The sequence below is a fragment of the Neolamprologus multifasciatus genome, chromosome 8 (genome assembly GCF_963576455.1).
Source record: "Neolamprologus multifasciatus chromosome 8, fNeoMul1.2, whole genome shotgun sequence".
NCBI classification, from domain to species: domain Eukaryota; kingdom Metazoa; phylum Chordata; class Actinopteri; order Cichliformes; family Cichlidae; genus Neolamprologus; species Neolamprologus multifasciatus.
Window position 1 is genome coordinate 16,705,910 of NC_140446.1, and position 16,832 is coordinate 16,722,741.

The 16,832-nt window shown below is 41.0% G+C and overlaps 3 protein-coding genes across 3 annotated transcripts in view; 1 reads left to right on the top strand and 2 right to left on the bottom strand.

Moving 5' to 3' along the window:
• Nucleotides 1-16,832, bottom strand: part of LOC146512797 (carbonic anhydrase 4-like) — a 191,056-nt gene that overhangs the window by 48,803 nt on the left and 125,421 nt on the right. The window lies entirely within an intron of this gene.
• LOC146512799 (uncharacterized) lies at nt 67-4,187 on the top strand. Its single transcript, XM_085170846.1, has 2 exons — nt 67-335; nt 1,013-4,187. The coding sequence occupies exons 1-2, from the start codon at nt 180-182 to the stop codon at nt 2,936-2,938; spliced, it is 2,082 nt and encodes a 693-aa protein (XP_085026972.1). The 5' UTR covers nt 67-179; the 3' UTR covers nt 2,939-4,187.
• Nucleotides 4,207-5,940, bottom strand: LOC146512800 (uncharacterized). Its single transcript, XM_085170826.1, has 2 exons — nt 5,012-5,940; nt 4,207-4,533 (listed from the first exon to the last, which is right to left on the bottom strand). Exons 1-2 carry the CDS (start codon nt 5,837-5,839, stop codon nt 4,207-4,209), a joined length of 1,155 nt encoding a protein of 384 aa, XP_085026952.1. The 5' UTR covers nt 5,840-5,940.

The following is a 16,832-nucleotide window of genomic DNA, read 5'->3' on the forward strand; positions in this document are numbered from 1 at the left end:
TATCACGTTCGTACAATATAATTATCACGTTCGTACAATATAATTATCACGTTCGTACAATATAAATATTATATTGTACGAACGTGATCATATATTGTACAAACGTTATAAAAAATACCATTACAATAACATTTTTATTGTAAGAACGTAAAACGTGTTGCGTTCGGAAACCCAAATCCATGGTAGGTGTGGAGAGCTCACGCTCTTCAGAACTGGCACTTAACTTTGAATGCCCTGCTTTCAACATGGACACAAACACTGATAGCCCACTTCTGAGATTTCTTCGGAATCGTGGTGTACCTGAGGACTGTCTCTTACGAATGCTACAAGAACGCGTAAGTGCTCTCGTGAGGGGGAAATTTGTAAAACTCGCTTTTTACGAAGTTACAGCGTCTAAAAATATGACATATTGCTAAGTTAGCAACCACAGCGGTTTTCGCTTCTCTCGCTTTGACTGCGTAAGGACGTAAAGGTAAACTGCATTGGTGTGGATCTATATGGAATGGAGAATGTAAAACAAATTAACCCGCTGTATAAAACTGGGTCGTTGTATGACCACGTTACTACTTAACCCATATGCAGATTCCAGGTTTCTTAAATATATCGCTATATTATGTGATGCACTATGTTTCCTTGTTTATCTAAAAACAAATGAATTAAACTGTGTTTATATTGATATTTGGCTTCAATTTAAAAAACCAGTGAGTTCAACCCTTTGTGCTCTGTGCAACTGAAAGATACGTGAATACTAATTTACTTTTTCAAAAGTGGGCGTTGTATATACTGTAATATTTCTATTAATAACATGTTAGATAATCTCATTAATGTTGCTGGCATAGAGAGATGAAAAGAATAAATGCTAAATATTGATGGCTGCCACTAAAATAATAACAGACAATTATCAAAACACATGTGAAATGTACATACATTTTTTTAGTGAGGTACCTCATGTGGTGTGGCAGCAGGTATACCTTGTACTTCTGTATAGTAATAAATATCTCTGTTATTACAGATTGATGCCACAGTGATTGATTTCATGGATGACAAGACCCTGTCTGGTTACATCCCAACATATGGTGATCGGATAGCTGCCAGGCGGTTCTGCTTGGAAAACAGTGGTGCAAGTACTAAGGAATCAAGAAAAAACTCATTGCTTGAAAAATTGAAGGAAAAGATGGGAATCAATGAAAATGAGAAGAAACCTGATCATGAGGAGGCATTTGTTTCTAAGAGAAAAAGAACATATGCAAAAAACAACAAATGGGCTGAGAAAAAGACTCGAAAGATTGAGTTAGGGTGGATCCATGAAGGTAAGCAAGTGAGAAAGCGCAGAGGAGGAGGAACAAGGACCTTTGATGTGCCCAAAGACTCCAAAAAAGCTGACATATTACAGTATGCTAAAGATCTTTTCTTTCCAAGTGGAAAAAGCAAATTTGGAAGATGGGAGGTGTTCAGTCATAACATATTAGACTATCAGGAAGAGGCCATATTTGATGAAAATGTCACAGTTGGAGAACTCTACTCAGCACTTAAAATGGGAATGTTGAGATTTTACTTGTGCACAAGAAGATTTTCCAATGATGAAGATGATGAAGAAGTTTATGATAAAGGGAAAACACATGTAAACAATGTTACACAACTGACTGACTCACATCAAGGAGATGAAGAAGCTTCTCACACTGTTGTGATCTCATCATCAGAATCTAGGAATGCTGATGAAGATGTATTATTCGACACATCTGAGGTAATGATTGGACCCTACCTTGGAGAGCCTCTGCCTTGTCAACTTGATGACACTGTAATAGATGAACCATTCCTGCAGTTTGAGGAAGATGATCTGGTCATCACATCCATTACACTTCCTCCAACAAACACAGCAGTCAGTAGTCCAGATACATCTATAAGCAATGAAGCAATAAGCTCTGCAGGATCATATGATGTTGTCTGTGTTACCATCAAACTTCACAGGGTTACTATTCTGGAGGAGATGATCAGCCAGTTCAAAGATCCAGCACTCCTCATACACCCTCTAAAATACACCTACATTGATGAAAGAGGAGCTGATGCAGATGGTGTATCAAGAGATGTGTATGCTGCATTTTGGTCAGAGTTTGTGGACAACACAGCTGAAGGAGAGGAGTTCAGAGTGCCATCACTGTCTCCTAAATGGCAGGAAGAAGAGTGGAAATCCATGGGTAGAATTTTACTGAAGGGATTTCAAGACCATGGATATTTCCCTTGTCGCCTTGCTCCTGTTTTCACAGTGGCACTCATCTTCGGTGAGAATCAAGTATCAGATGATCTGCTGTTTGAAAGTCTTCTCTTTTACCTAAGTCAATCAGATAGAGATCTGATAACAAGGGCACTAAAAGAAGATCTTTCAGATGAAGACAGGGATGAAGTGCTGGATCTCATGGATCGCCTGGATGTATCAGTGCTTCCAACCAAAGAGAACTTAAAAGGCCTTCTTCTGAAAGTCGCACACAAACAATTAATCCAAAAACCAGCATATGCCGCAGAGAAAATGTCCTTAGTTGCAAGCCACTTCCTAAAAGAAGCTTTTCAAAGCCCACAAGATGTCCTACAAATGTATGAAGATAAAAAGCCAACAACGAGAAAGCTTTTGAAGTTGCTTACTGCCTCTCCCACCACTCAAGCAGAAAAGCAAAGCTTCAGATTTCTGCACCAGTACATCAGAGGACTTGACAATACAGGGCTCAGAAGGATGTTCAGGTTTCTTACTGGGTCAGATGTCATCTGTGTTGACAAGGTTGAGGTACTGTTCACGCCTGTGGATGGACTGGCACGACGACCTGTGGCACACACATGCGGCCCTCTTCTGGAACTACCATGGACATACACGTCCTACCCAGAACTACGAAATGAACTGGACAATGTTTTGGCTGCTAAAAGCTCTTATGAGTTCAGCATAGCTTGATTAAAGTCCATCATGTTTAAACCAAGAATGAAAGGTTTGCACTAACAATGACTGGCTATGAAGCTCTAAAGTTTGTTAAACCCACAAACAGGGAACACATCATTGTATAAAAAAAGAAAGAGCTTAAATTTCAGGGATATTTGAATTTATTTTCAAAAAATTGTGGATAACATCAATTTGTTTCCACCATGAAAAATGTAAATTTCAGTTTAAAATTTCATACTTAAAAGTTTTACTAGTTTAAATGTTAAATAATTATGTTTAATAAGTTCATATGGTTAGCAGCAAGAGGTGAACTATGCTTATTATTAGTTCTATCTATCATGTGTCAAGGTCCTTTTCCACAGGTCTGTGGTACAGTTTTGTAGGATACAACATGTCTGCTAGAGGGGATGTTTTGTTTAGTAATAATTCAAAAGACTTAATATTAATTATTTTCAAGTATATTTTTTTTTTACCTTTCCACCAGTCATTTGTTTAGAACATATTTAAAGGGAATAACTTTGGAAGGCAATGTGTTTGATGCAATAGTTGACTGGAATAAAAGACAGAAAATTGGCACATAAGTTAAGTTTTGTAGTGTTTATCAAGAGTCTGTGTTTTCTTGTCCTTGAACACAAATAAAAGGGAGGCTAACATCTAACAGTGTTTGTTAATTATTAAATAATGCAGAATTTTTACATTTACCAGTTTACAAGAAACTGTTCGTGGATGAATAGCAGTTGCACAGTGTGTTCAGTAAAATTGAAAACAATATTTCATGAATGAGAATGTATAGGATCAGCAGTTTAAAAAATGTTTTTTCGACAGTCTTAAAACAGAAATCAGATATAATAGAAATTCAGTTAAAAAATAATTGGAAATGCCAAAAGGTTGAGATTATTCAATGCAAGTCTTTCTACTGATTTATTTTTAAAACATTTTGCGTATTCAAGCATTTACTTCAATGTTCTCATTTCAATTAATAAACAGGTGTCAGATGTTTTCTTTAGATGGGAAGCAAACGCCTGTTTTTTGCATAAATGCCTCAGTCAAAATATTTAAAAAAAGAAAAGCAATACAAATACAAGGACCTGCTTTAATTTTGATTCTTCACTGGAGTACGCAGATTTGGTTAAATAAATTTAGACATGCTTGCTTGCTACTATCTTCAACCGAAAATCCAAACAAAATAATAATGATTGTCTTTTCTATTGTTTATTGCACAAATAAAACATTGTACCAAAAAATATGTGCATAAAAATTCCCAAAGCCCAATTATATTAGGTTTATAAGTCCTTCAGTATATAGGTTCTCAGGAAGAGATACAGTTCAATGGATTCATCTGCTGTGCTTGGTGGAAGTAAGAAGTTCTCTGACATTATGAGGCAACACAAGCTGAAAACGGTTTCATCACAGGTATAAGGTCCTCTCTGTTGACATTCTTGCTTACAAGCATCCACTGCCTCCTGAGAAACCTCTTTCAGATGATCCTGTCCTCCAAAGAGATGAGGGATGGTGTACATGAGAATCGGACGTCCACTTGGAGCAACTGCATTTCTGCTTCTGCGTATTATGTGGGTGTTCCACATATGTGCAACTTGCTGCAGCTCCTCCTATTAAATATTAAAAATTAAAAATCTCATATCAGTAAAAGAACACATTTCTCTTGGCTCAACATGTTACCCAAAACGGCGCTGGCACGGCTGGCAGCCTTAACCCAATTTCCCTCGGGATGAATAAAGTACGATCAATCAATCAAAAGCACCACACAGTGACAGTCAGAAAAACAGAGTTTATCAAAAATAAGACAACAACAACAACAACAACAACAAGAATAACAGTGGTAGACACGTGATACTGTGTAAAATTTAAAGTAATTATTAAACGTGAATTGTTTTAGACAGTGTGATTTTATGTTTCTGGCCAGTGAAATATGCATTCTTTCATATCCTGAACGCAGTGATAATAGGGACGGTGCATGGTGGGTGTTAAAGCAAACTTTTTATTCTCTCTCCGTGTCTCTCTTTCTCTCTAACACACACACACACACACACAATGACTCATTAAAAGAATATAAACATGGTTACATACCTCGATGACGTTCAGGCACGTAAACAATATGAGCTGCTTGTCCAAAAAACATCCAGAAAAGCAGTCATGGTCTTTTAGTTCCTGGAGACGATTTATCCAGTGCTGAGCATGATGTCGTCTCAGAAAGGCCCACCAGCCTTCAATACGCTGATTGTGATTGCTGGATCCAGTAATAAAACAGTTTCTGACGTTCGGATCCATAGTCCAGCGCAAGAATCGTTGTATCTCGGCCATTATGACATTTTCTGTTCCCAAATCAGAGCGAATCCTAGCAGGTGTTCCCATCCTCTTTTCAACTTCTGCTATGAAATATCCAGCAATGACTTTGGGATCATTGTTTGTTGAATAGGCATGAAGCCAAATCATAACTCTAGAAAAGCCATCAATAGCTCCATTTATACAGATTCCAAAAGGCTTCAGTTTGTCATAGGAGTCAACATGCCACATGAAATTTGGTCCAGGATTTACATACGTGCGTCGCATTAGGCGATTTCTGCGTCGTTGCTCAACACCGTAAGGGTCAAGATATTTCAGTAAATGTCTCACAGTACTCTGCGTGACAACATAACCTGCCTGAATGCAGTTCAGGTGGTGTAGTTTGTATCCATGGAGCCTCCCGTGTCCCTCCAGTTGATCAATAAGAAATCGTGCCACCTCAATCGGATCGGACTCATTCTTTCTCCTGTACAGTCCCATGCGTTTTAGGTTTCTTCTAAGTGTCCGCATGCTTATCACAATACTGTCCAAACTGCTCAATAACAGCAAAATCTCCCCATGCCTCAATCCAAGCATAAAATAGAACTTAATTAATTCCAATAAACGAGCCATTTTCTCGCACTTTGATCTGCACTGTCACCCACTTCACTATGTTTTACGCTTCCGTAGTTTTACGGCAATATATCATGCTCGAACAATAAAATATATGGTATAACGTGAAAACTTTATTGTTCAAACAATATAATTATCACGTTCGTACAATATAATATTTATATTGTACGAACGTGATAATTATATTGTACGAACGTGATAATTATGTATATTGTAATAACGTGATATTATGTTGTTCAAACGTGAAAGGTATATTGTACAAACGTGAAAAGTATATTGTACAAACGTGATAGTATATTGTACAAACGTGAAAAGTATCTTGTTAGAACAATAAACGTTTCACGTTATAACGTGATACACTTGTATTTTTCTTTTGCCTGGGTGGCAGCTCTACGCTTCCGTAGGGTAGTGACAGAATTGATGAGCATTATTGATATTTGAAGCATGTGTACCTGCACATTAACACACGGGTACTGCGGAATATATTTTTACTCACCTTTTTTTTTTTTTTTTTTTTTTTTTGCTGTCCCATTTGGTTCTTTTGCCATCAGAATTATTGTCTAAAGGCGAAGAAAAATGCCCAACGGATTTACTTTACCAAATTGACCATCCCAGCCTTGCCGTAATGATCTATTTGATTCACCTTTTATTTTTTTTATTTTATTAATTTTTTTATTTTCACTTGCTAGATATGTGAGAGACTTGAATGAGGAAAAGAAAAGGGAGAAAGGAAGAGGGGGAAAAACAGCGGAGAAAAGGGACGGGGATAAAGGGCAAAAAAACCCAAAAAACAACTAAATAAGCAGACAATATATATATATATATATATATATATATATATATATATATATATATATATATATATATATATATATCAATCACCTGGATCACCTGTTGAGAAAGAAAAAAGAACACAAGCAGAAGAAAATGAGAGTAATACAATAAACAACATCACGATGATATATGGGAATATAACAGTAAATACTAAATATTAAACATTATTGTGCAGCACGTAATATCGACAGCGCACAGTGTGCTTTGAGGTAGGAGCCAAAAAGGGTGTAGTTTGTGTGTGTGAGCACCCGTGTGTACACCTGTGAGCATGGACGCGCTTGTTTTTAAAAGGTTCCTTCATGTAATGATCTGCTAGAGGGAGCCACAGCCCTGTCCTCCAGGGCATGAAGCAGGTATGGAGGAGATCAAGACTCCAGACATCCAGAGGCCCCCAGAACACAAGAGACCAAGAAAGACCAACAGAGGGGCAGCCGCGCCACTATCCCAGAAAGAGCTGAGGAGAGTCCCAGATGAGGGGTCACTCAGCAGCCGCGGAGCAGAAGCCAGGGGGGGTTGCAGTGAAGTGCCTGAGAGCTCCGCCGGCAGCCAGCTGTGCCAGAGTGACCGAGCCCCAGGCCGAGAGGCCGAGGGCACCCCATCCCCGAAGTGGCCTGAGCGAGCCCCAGGCTCCAGGCCCCGATAAGCAGCCACGAAGGAGTGAGCCGGTGTGTACCTGGGCGCCCATCCCCGGACACAAAGAACCACCAACACACCGATGTCTGAGGGCGTCTGCCACTTGCAGGGGAAGTGGTGGGGGGAGATAAGCCTCTATACCTTAGATGTCCTGAGATGTCCCCAGAGAGGTGGCGTCTGATACCCAACCTGACATAGACACAGACATACAGGCACACACAGAAACAAACACCCATTCCCACCCTCATGCTCTCATATGCAATTACTCAACACTCAACCAACGTGGAGACAGACATAGAGAGACACTGTACACACAATCACAATCCCCAAGCGTACTCTAAGAACCGGGTCTAGGTACCCTTGCCCCTGGAGGGGGAAACTGCACCCAGACCCAGGTGGTGTTACCCTTTTCCCTGCGGTGGGGAGAAGCAGACCGCCCCGACTCCGCAGCAGCAGGGAGGCCCCACACTCCAGACCCCAGTCGGACGGCCAACTGCTCCTCCCGGCCCCCCGCTCCAGCAGGTCACAGAGAACGGGGGTGTGAGAAGACTCCAAACCTCCCTCCGCCCGCTCATATGTAGTGTTGATGCATGTGTGTTCTAAGGTGCATTTAAAACCGAGAAGGGCATGGAGCTACCTGCCAAAGAGCAGCAGGTAAGCGCATAGCCCCTCCTGATGGCCCTCAGTGTCTACGTGTATTTAAAATTGAGAGGTGGGCAACGACGCCAGGGGTGAGGTGTACACCCTGATGGTCTTTTGGAGTCCGTGTAGCGTGCCCACCCCCAAGATCCTATATGTATGTGTTATGAGAGTGTGAGTAATGTGAATGTCTAAGTTGTGAGATAAAATTGAGGCACATGCAGCCAGAAGGGGACAGAGGGGGGGATGCCTCCCCTGCACCCTGGTGACACACCTTTACCCCAAGGCCCTGCATGTGTGGGTGATTGTGGTGGAGCGGGAAGAGGGAGGCAGCTGGAGATGGGGAGGGAAGGAAGGGAGGGGCAAGTGACCCCTCCCTGGGGCCAGCTCCCCCCGCTGACCCCCATACTCCCCAACCCGCCAGGGAAAGGGGGCCCAGGCCCATCCGAACCAGGGCCCAGAACAGCAGCGCCGCCTGGCCCCACAGAGCCTGGGACAGCCCACCCGACCCCACCACAGAGAAAACTGCACCCACCCCGTCATCCACTCATCTTCCAGACTACACAAGACAATAGACGCCCAGGCTGAGATCTTCCTCTACCTCTCCTGTATCTCCCCCTCCTTCAGAGCGAGTTCCTGAAGAGAGGAGAGCTCCTGCAAGGTGTAACAACGTCCCCCACCAGTTGAAGAGCCCCCCAGGTGGCTCGATGCACTGGCGGCACCCTGCGCCAGGGCCGGGCCCCCATACACCCACCTGCCCACAACCCCAGCAACATACCAACCAGGACCCAAGCCCCCGAGGCCCGGCCAGGGCCCCAGCCCAGAGACGGAGCGCCCCCAGAACCTCACGCCTGTCCCGGACCCACCCAGGGGCAGCCAGGCTACCAGGTCAGTAACCCATGTCCGTCAGCACAGACCCTCCCCTAGCCCCGCTGCCCGCAGCCACGAGGAAACCGTCACCTAAGAGCCAACAGAGCCCTTAATAGGCTATGACCGCTACCCCGGGTTGAGCCCCCCAAGGAAGATGCTCCTGGGGAGCCCCCCCCAGACGCCCTAAGCCTGTCCCTACCCCCACACCAAATACAACAGCAAAGGTGGGACCAAACTATGACCCTCCACCCCCACTAGGTGATGGAGCTAATCAAAGGAGCCCAGAGCAATTGATCTGATGTGGTGGCAGAGGCTGTATCAAGACTAATGTAATCTAATAGATAATTTCTATATTGGTTAGAATTAAAATTATTTTTATTTTTCCAGTTCATGGGGACTGTTTTCTTGGCTTTGCATAGGGCAGTGAAAACCATATGGGCTATATTGTTATCTGTAGTGACATTATCTAAGCTGCCCAACAAACACACTAAAGGGGAAGTTTATGTATGTATAAATGTAACAGAACCCACCCACCACTTTAATCACACTCTAGATCTTGTTTTAACATATGGCATAGAAACTGAACATTTAACAGTGTTTCCTGAAAACCCTCTTCTGTCTGATCATTTCTTGATAACATTTACATTTACAATAATTGATTACGCAGCAGTGGAGAGTGGACTTTATCAAAGTAGATGTCTTTCTGAAAGCGCTGTAACTAAGTTTAAGAATATAATCCAGCCACTGTTATCATCGTCAATGCCCTGTACCAACACAGAGCAGAGCAGCTATCTGAACGCTACCCCAACAGAGGTCGATTATCTTGTTAATAATTTCACCTCCTCACTACGTACGACTCTGGATACTGTAGCTCCAGTGAAAACTAAGGTCTCTAATCAGAAGTACCTGACCCCGTGGTATAATTCTGAAACACGTACCCTAAAGCAGATGACTCGTAATCTGGAGAGGAAATGGCGTGTCACAAATTTAGAGGATCATCATTTAGCCTGGAGAAATAGTTTGTTGCTTTATAAGAAAGCCCTCCGCAAAGCCAGAACAGCTTACTACTCGTCACTGATTGAAGAAAATAAGAACAACCCCAGGTTTCTCTTCAGCACTGTAGCCAGGCTGACAAAAAGTCAGAGCTCTTTTGAGCCAACCATCCCTTTAACGTTAACTAGTGATGACTTCATGAACTTCTTCACAAATAAAATTTTTATCATTAGAGAAAAAATTACCAATAATCATCCCACAGATGTAATATTATCTACAGCTACTCTTAGTACCATTGATGTTCAGTTAGACTCTTTTTCTCCAATTAATCTTTCTGAGTTAACTTCAATAATTACTTCCTCCAAACCATCAACGTGTCTTTTAGACCCCATTCCTACAAAACTGCTCAAAGAAGTCCTGCCATTGATTAATTCTTCGATCTTATATATGATCAACCTATCTCTAATAATCGGCTATGTACCACAGGCCTTCAAGGTGGCTGCAGTTAAACCTTTACTCAAAAAGCCATCTCTAGACCCAGCAGTCTTAGCTAATTATAGGCCAATCTCCAACCTTCCTTTCATATCAAAAATCCTTGAAAGAGTAGTTGTCAAACAGCTAACAGATCATCTGCAGAGGAATGGTTTATTTGAAGAGTTTCAGTCAGGTTTCAGAGTTCATCACAGCACAGAAACAGCTTTAGTGAAGGTTACAAATGATCTTCTTATGGCCTCTGACAGTGGACTCATCTCGGTGCTTGTCCTTCTTGACCTTAGTGCAGCATTCGATACTGTTGACCATAATATCCTATTAGAGCGATTAGAACATGCTGTAGGTATTACAGGTATTGCACTGCAGTGGTTTGTATCATATCTATCTAATAGACTCCAATTTGTGCATGTAAATGGAGAGTCCTCTTCACACACTGAGGTTAATTATGGAGTTCCACAGGGTTCAGTGCTAGGACCAATTCTGTTTACATTATACATGCTTCCCCTAGGCAGCATCATTAGAAGACATAGCATACATTTTCACTGCTATGCAGATGACACCCAGCTCTATCTGTCCATGAAGCCAGATAACACACACCAATTAGTTAAACTGCAGGAATGTCTTAAAGACATAAAGACTTGGATGGCCACTAACTTTCTGCTTCTTAACTCAGATAAAACTGAGGTCATTGTACTCGGCGCTGAAAAGCTTAGAAATATGGTATCTAACCAGATTCTTACTCTGGATGGCATTACCTTGGCCTCCAGTAACACTGTGAGGAACCTTGGAGTCATTTTTGACCAGGATATGTCCTTCAACGCACATATTAAACAAATATGTAAGACTGCGTTCTTCCATTTGCGCAACATCTCTAAAATTAGAAATATCCTGTCTCAGAGTGACGCTGAAAAACTAGTTCATGCATTTATTACTTCCAGGCTGGACTACTGCAATTCATTATTATCAGGATATCCAAAAAACTCACTGAAAAGCCTTCAGTTAATCCAAAATGCTGCAGCAAGAGTACTGACAGGGACTAGAAAGAGAGAGCATATTTCTCCTGTTTTGGCTTCCCTTCATTGGCTTCCTGTTAAATCCAGAATTGAATTCAAAATCCTGCTCCTCACATACAAGGTCTTAAATAATCAGGCCCCATCTTATCTTAATGACCTTGTAGTACCATATCACCCTATTAGAGCACTTCGCTCCCGCTCTGCAGGCCTACTTGTTGTTCCTAGAGTATTTAAAAGTAGAATGGGAGGGAGAGCCTTCAGTTTTCAGGCCCCTCTTCTGTGGAACCAGCTTCCAGTTTGGATTCGGGAGACAGACACTATCTCTACTTTTAAGATTAGGCTTAAAACTTTCCTTTTTGCTAAAGCATATAGTTAGGGCTGGACCAGGTGACCCTGAATCCTCCCTTAGTTATGCTGCAATAGATGTAGGCTGCCGGGGGATTCCCATGATGCATTGAGTTTTTCCTTTCCAGTCACCTTTCTCACTCACTATGTGTTAACAGACCTCTCTGTATTGAATCGTATCTGTTATTAATCTCTGTCTCTCTTCCACAGCATGTCTTTTATCCTGTCTTCCTTCTCTCACCCCAACCGGTCGCAGCAGATGGCCGCCCCTCCCTGAGCCTGGTTCTGCCGGAGGTTTCTTCCTGTTAAAAGGGAGTTTTTCCTTCCCACTGTCGCCAAAGTGCTTGCTCATAGGGGGTCATATGATTGTTGGGCTTTTCTCTGTATCTATGAAGCGCCTTGAGGCGACTTTTGTTGTGATTTGGCGCTATATAAATAAAATTGAATTGAATTGAATTGAATTGAATTGAAGTTGGAATGTTACATTTCAGACACTTTGATAAGTCTTCACATATCTCGCGCCAAAACTTCTGAACTGGTGGACAGAACCAAAGAGCGTGGATATAATTGTCTGGTGTATTGGTTTGACAGTGTGAGCAGTTGTTGGTAGACGTATAACCCATCTTGAACATCCTATGACCTGTATAGTGCACTCTATGTAGTATTTTGTATTGAATTAATTGAAGAAAGGGATTTCTAATGAGATGAAAGGTTTTTAAGCAAATCTGAGTCCAGAAGTTTTGGTCTAAGTTAACTGATAAATCCGCTTCTCATTTTGCAAGAGGAAGTGATATTGATTCATCTGTTTTAGAAAGCATTCTGTATATTTTGGATAGTAATTTGGGGGTTTTAAGAGTAAGAAATTGAACCACACTTGGTGGTGTTTGTAGTTCAACTTGACCCGGTTTAAATTTCTTTTTTACTATGGATTTAATTTGTTGATATTCTAAAAAAAATTTCTTGTTGATCCCATATTGTGTAACTAGTCTGTCAAATTAAATAAATTCTGTTCCTTCTAGTATATGTTCTAAATATTTGATTCCTTTACCACTCCAATCTGAAAAGTTTATCATATTATTGTTTTGTAATATGTCAGGGTTTATCCAGATAGGTGTATGTTTGCATGGGATTAATGAAGACTGTCAACTTCAGAAACTCCCACCATGCTGTCAGAGAAGAGCTGATGCTGACGCTTTTGAAGCATTCATGTCGTTGGATGTTTGAGCTGATAAATGGTAGATCTGATAAATGGTAGATCTGAAATCTCTAGATTATTACAAAGTGCTTGTTCTACATCTAGCCAAGGTTCATCTAAGAGGGTATGTTTTAGCCATCCTGAGATAAACTGAAGCCTGTTGGCTAAGAAGTAGTGCTGAAAGTTAGGTAGTTCTAATCCTCCTTTATCCTTGGTCTTTTGTAGTGTTTTTAAGCTTATACGTGGGGGTTTATTTTTCCAAAGGAATTTGGACATACATGAATCTAGAGATCTGAACCAATCTTGTGGCGGTTTAGTTGGGATCATTGAGAATAAATAATTTATTTTTGGTAAGACCATCATTTTTATAACGGCAACCCTTCCCATAAGTGATATGGGTAGACATTTCCACCTAGCCAGATCACCTTCTACTTTCTTTAAAAGTGGGATATGGTTTAATTTAGTTAGATCTGCAAGCTTGGGAGAAACATTAATACCTAAATATTTTATATTTCCCGATTGCAGTGGTGTAGAAGAGGAATTATGGAAGGAGCAATTAATCGGAAGGACTGTAGATTTTGACCAGTTATTTTTTACTCACCTAAAGTGCTCGTGCTCTTGTCCACTCCCCGCAAAAAAATTAGCAGCTGTGCGGTGTCTGTGGCATCGGTGCTCTCATCGCTTGCGATGGAGTAAAAAGCACAAGCTTTATCAGACAGTTGCAGTTTAATGTTGGCTGACAAGTCTTCAGTGCGTCACACAACTGTATTTCTGGACATGCTGACGTTGTTGAAGTCCTGCACTTTTTCCGGGCACATTATTTCAGTGACTTTAACGAGGCCTTGCTTTATGAGGTCTCCATCTGAAAAAGGCTTGCCATGTCTTGCGATGAGTTGGGTGACCTCATAGCTGGCTATTGTAGCCTTTTCTTGGACCTTTCGAGCACGAAAAAAATACTGTTGCTGACCCTGCAGGACAGCTACCCTTTGCTTTAATTTCTGCTCTCCCTCAGCACCAGTGTAAGATGCATAGGCCTGACGTTTGGTTTCATAATGACTTTGTACATTATACTCTTTCATAACTGCCACAGTTTCCGTGCAAATCAAACAGACACTTCCCCTTGGATTCTTTGAAGAAATATTCACTCTCCCACCGTGTCTGAAATTTTCTGCACTCACTTTCTACCTTTCACTTCTTTGGTTCTGCCATGTTTAGTAACTTGGGGTAAATTTCTTCTGTGATTGTCCTTTTTGGTTGAGCAACTGCCTTGATCAACAGTAGCTCCCCCTGGTGTTAAAACTAAGAAGTGCAATACACTCAAGCAAAAGTTGAAGTGCGGGCCATATTCTATTCTATTTATAAAATTACTTGCGGGCCAATTAAAAATGGCCCACAGGCCGGAGTTTGGACACCCCTGCTGTAAACGGACCAAACTTCAGTCAGGGGAATAACTGCAATATAAGGTTAATCATTAATATACTGCTGCATGGGCTGGGCTGTAGTTACATCGTAAGGTTTTAAAATGAATAGTGGTAATAAAAACCAACAGAGGCCGACGGTGATCACTGCCTTTTTTTAGTGGCTTGTTCAGATTAAATAGAACAAAATAAAATGCATTAAAACATGTAAAAAAAAATGCAACAGCATTAATAAGCACAGAGTAGTTTGGACCTGGAAGCAGGTTTCATCAGGTCATCACTTAAAGACCAGATATCCCACCTGCTCTAAATGTTTTAATGCAGTGCAGTTGTTATTATTATCACTCATCACATCCTGTTTATGACAGTTATAATATAAATATAATTCATATAAGAAATTAAATTGTCTTGTGTAAACTATATTTAGTGTTAAATAGACCTATACTACTGTACTTTAATGTTGGTTACAGTGGCGGTACCTTAAGAGCCATATATTTTATGAGGTGGTACTCATTGTGAAAAGTTTGAGAATCATTGTTCTAAGCCATCTAAGGAACTTACATACATTCTCTCCTTAGACTAAGCCACTTAACGTTTGTGAAATTGGACCCTATCCTGGGCAGGGCAAACTGTTCACTAGATTTTTCACTCATAGGGCTTTTTGAATTGATCTTTGTCTGGTCCCTCACCTACTACCAATTTCAATCAGTTTCTGACTATTAAAATAGTTTCTTAAATTAATTTTTTTTTAAAAATGCACTTAGTGAAATAGTGTTTAACATCAAACTCAACTAAATACTGAATCATGTACCATTAACAAGCTCTGAAACTAAATGTAAGAGCCCAAATAATAAAAGAATTCATGAGGTCATTACATATACCTCCTTCGTAGCACACTGAGCCACAGGAATGTCCTAACACCTATACCAACTGAGCAAGCCAGCTTCTTCTGGCATTGCACCCTACAGACACAGACACCCTACAGACACAGACACCCTACAGAGAAAGCTGATTTCCATTGTTTATTTCCACAGCCAGAAGCGACTGGAGGATATGCTACATCCTTCTATTTTTAAAAAGGGGAACCACAATCCCAGTCTGTTAACACAGAGCCACTGTGCCTCATCTATCATGTAATGTTGCAGACGGGTGTCAACCACCCCCTTTATCCCCAGGCTCAGCTTCCTCTTCACAAGACATGCCAGAGGGACTAAAGAGATCCACCACCCGAATATGTCCTAGGTTGAAGTTCCCACTGTGAGCAGCAATCCGTCTTGCATTATTTCCGTCTGTATTTATTTGGATCTGGCAAAGGTTTCAATTTACTATGCATTGGACCTCTTTCAGTTTCTCTCACTCGGAGAGCTAATGAAACAAAACATTTGAAAAGATATGAAATGGTGCACCTTCGATCAGGAGCATCAGGTGTTAAAGTGTGGTGACAAAAAGTACACTATATCAGTGGAGAGTAAGTAGCAGAAAAAAGGTTGACTTCCTGGTGATTGTAGTCTGAACAAATCAGCTTAGATAAGATAAGCAGAGTTGACTGGTTAGTCATCTACCAGCCAGGCAAGGTTTAGGAAGTAAGTGTTTTTAGATGTTCAAAGTAATATTGAATGCTATGGGGTTTTTTTTAATCTTGAACTGGAAGAGAAAGTAAATTAGCAATGACAATATCTGTGTGGGCATTAGGCATCTCTACAGAACATCTACTCTACTTTTCTGTTTTTCAAGATTACATACAGTCAGGGGAAAAAAAATATCTGAACCCCAGCTGATTTTGTAAGTTTGCCCATTAACAAAGAAGTGAGCAGTCTATAATTTCAATGGTAGGTTTATTTGAATAGTGTGAGACAAAATAATAACCAAAAAAATCCAGAAAATGCATTTCAAACAAGTTAGAAGTTAATTTGCATTTTCATAAATGAAATAAGTATTTGATTCCTGCAAAATGTGCTTTAGTACTTGGTGGCAAACCTTTGTTGGTAATAACAGGTCAGACGTATTTTGTAGTAGCAACTGAAACCTTCAGCTCCCTCCACAGATTTTCTATGGGATTAGGGTCTGGAGACTGACTAGGCCATTTCAAGACCATAATATGAGTCAATCCTTTGTTGCATTGGCTGTGTGTTTTGGATCACTATCATGCTGGAATACCCACCCAACCCATTTTCAATTCCCTGGCTGAGGGAAAGATGTTCTCACCCAAGATTTGATGGTACTTGGCCCCATCCATCCTCCCTTTGATGCTGTACAGTTGTCCTGTCCCCTTGGCAGAAAAAACACCCCAAAACATAATGTTTCCACCTCCATGTTTGATGGTGAGGACAGTGTTCTTGGAGTCACAGGCAGCATTCCTCCTCCTCCAAACACTGCGAGTTGAGTTAATGCCAAATAGCTCGATTTTGGTCTCATCTGACCAGAACACTTTCACCCAGTCCTCCTCTGAATCATAGAGATGTTCAGTGGCAAACTTCAAATGAGCCCTTACATGTGTGTTCTTGAGCAGGGGGACTATGGTCACAGCTGCTTTGAGATCATTGATAAATTCTTCCCGAGTA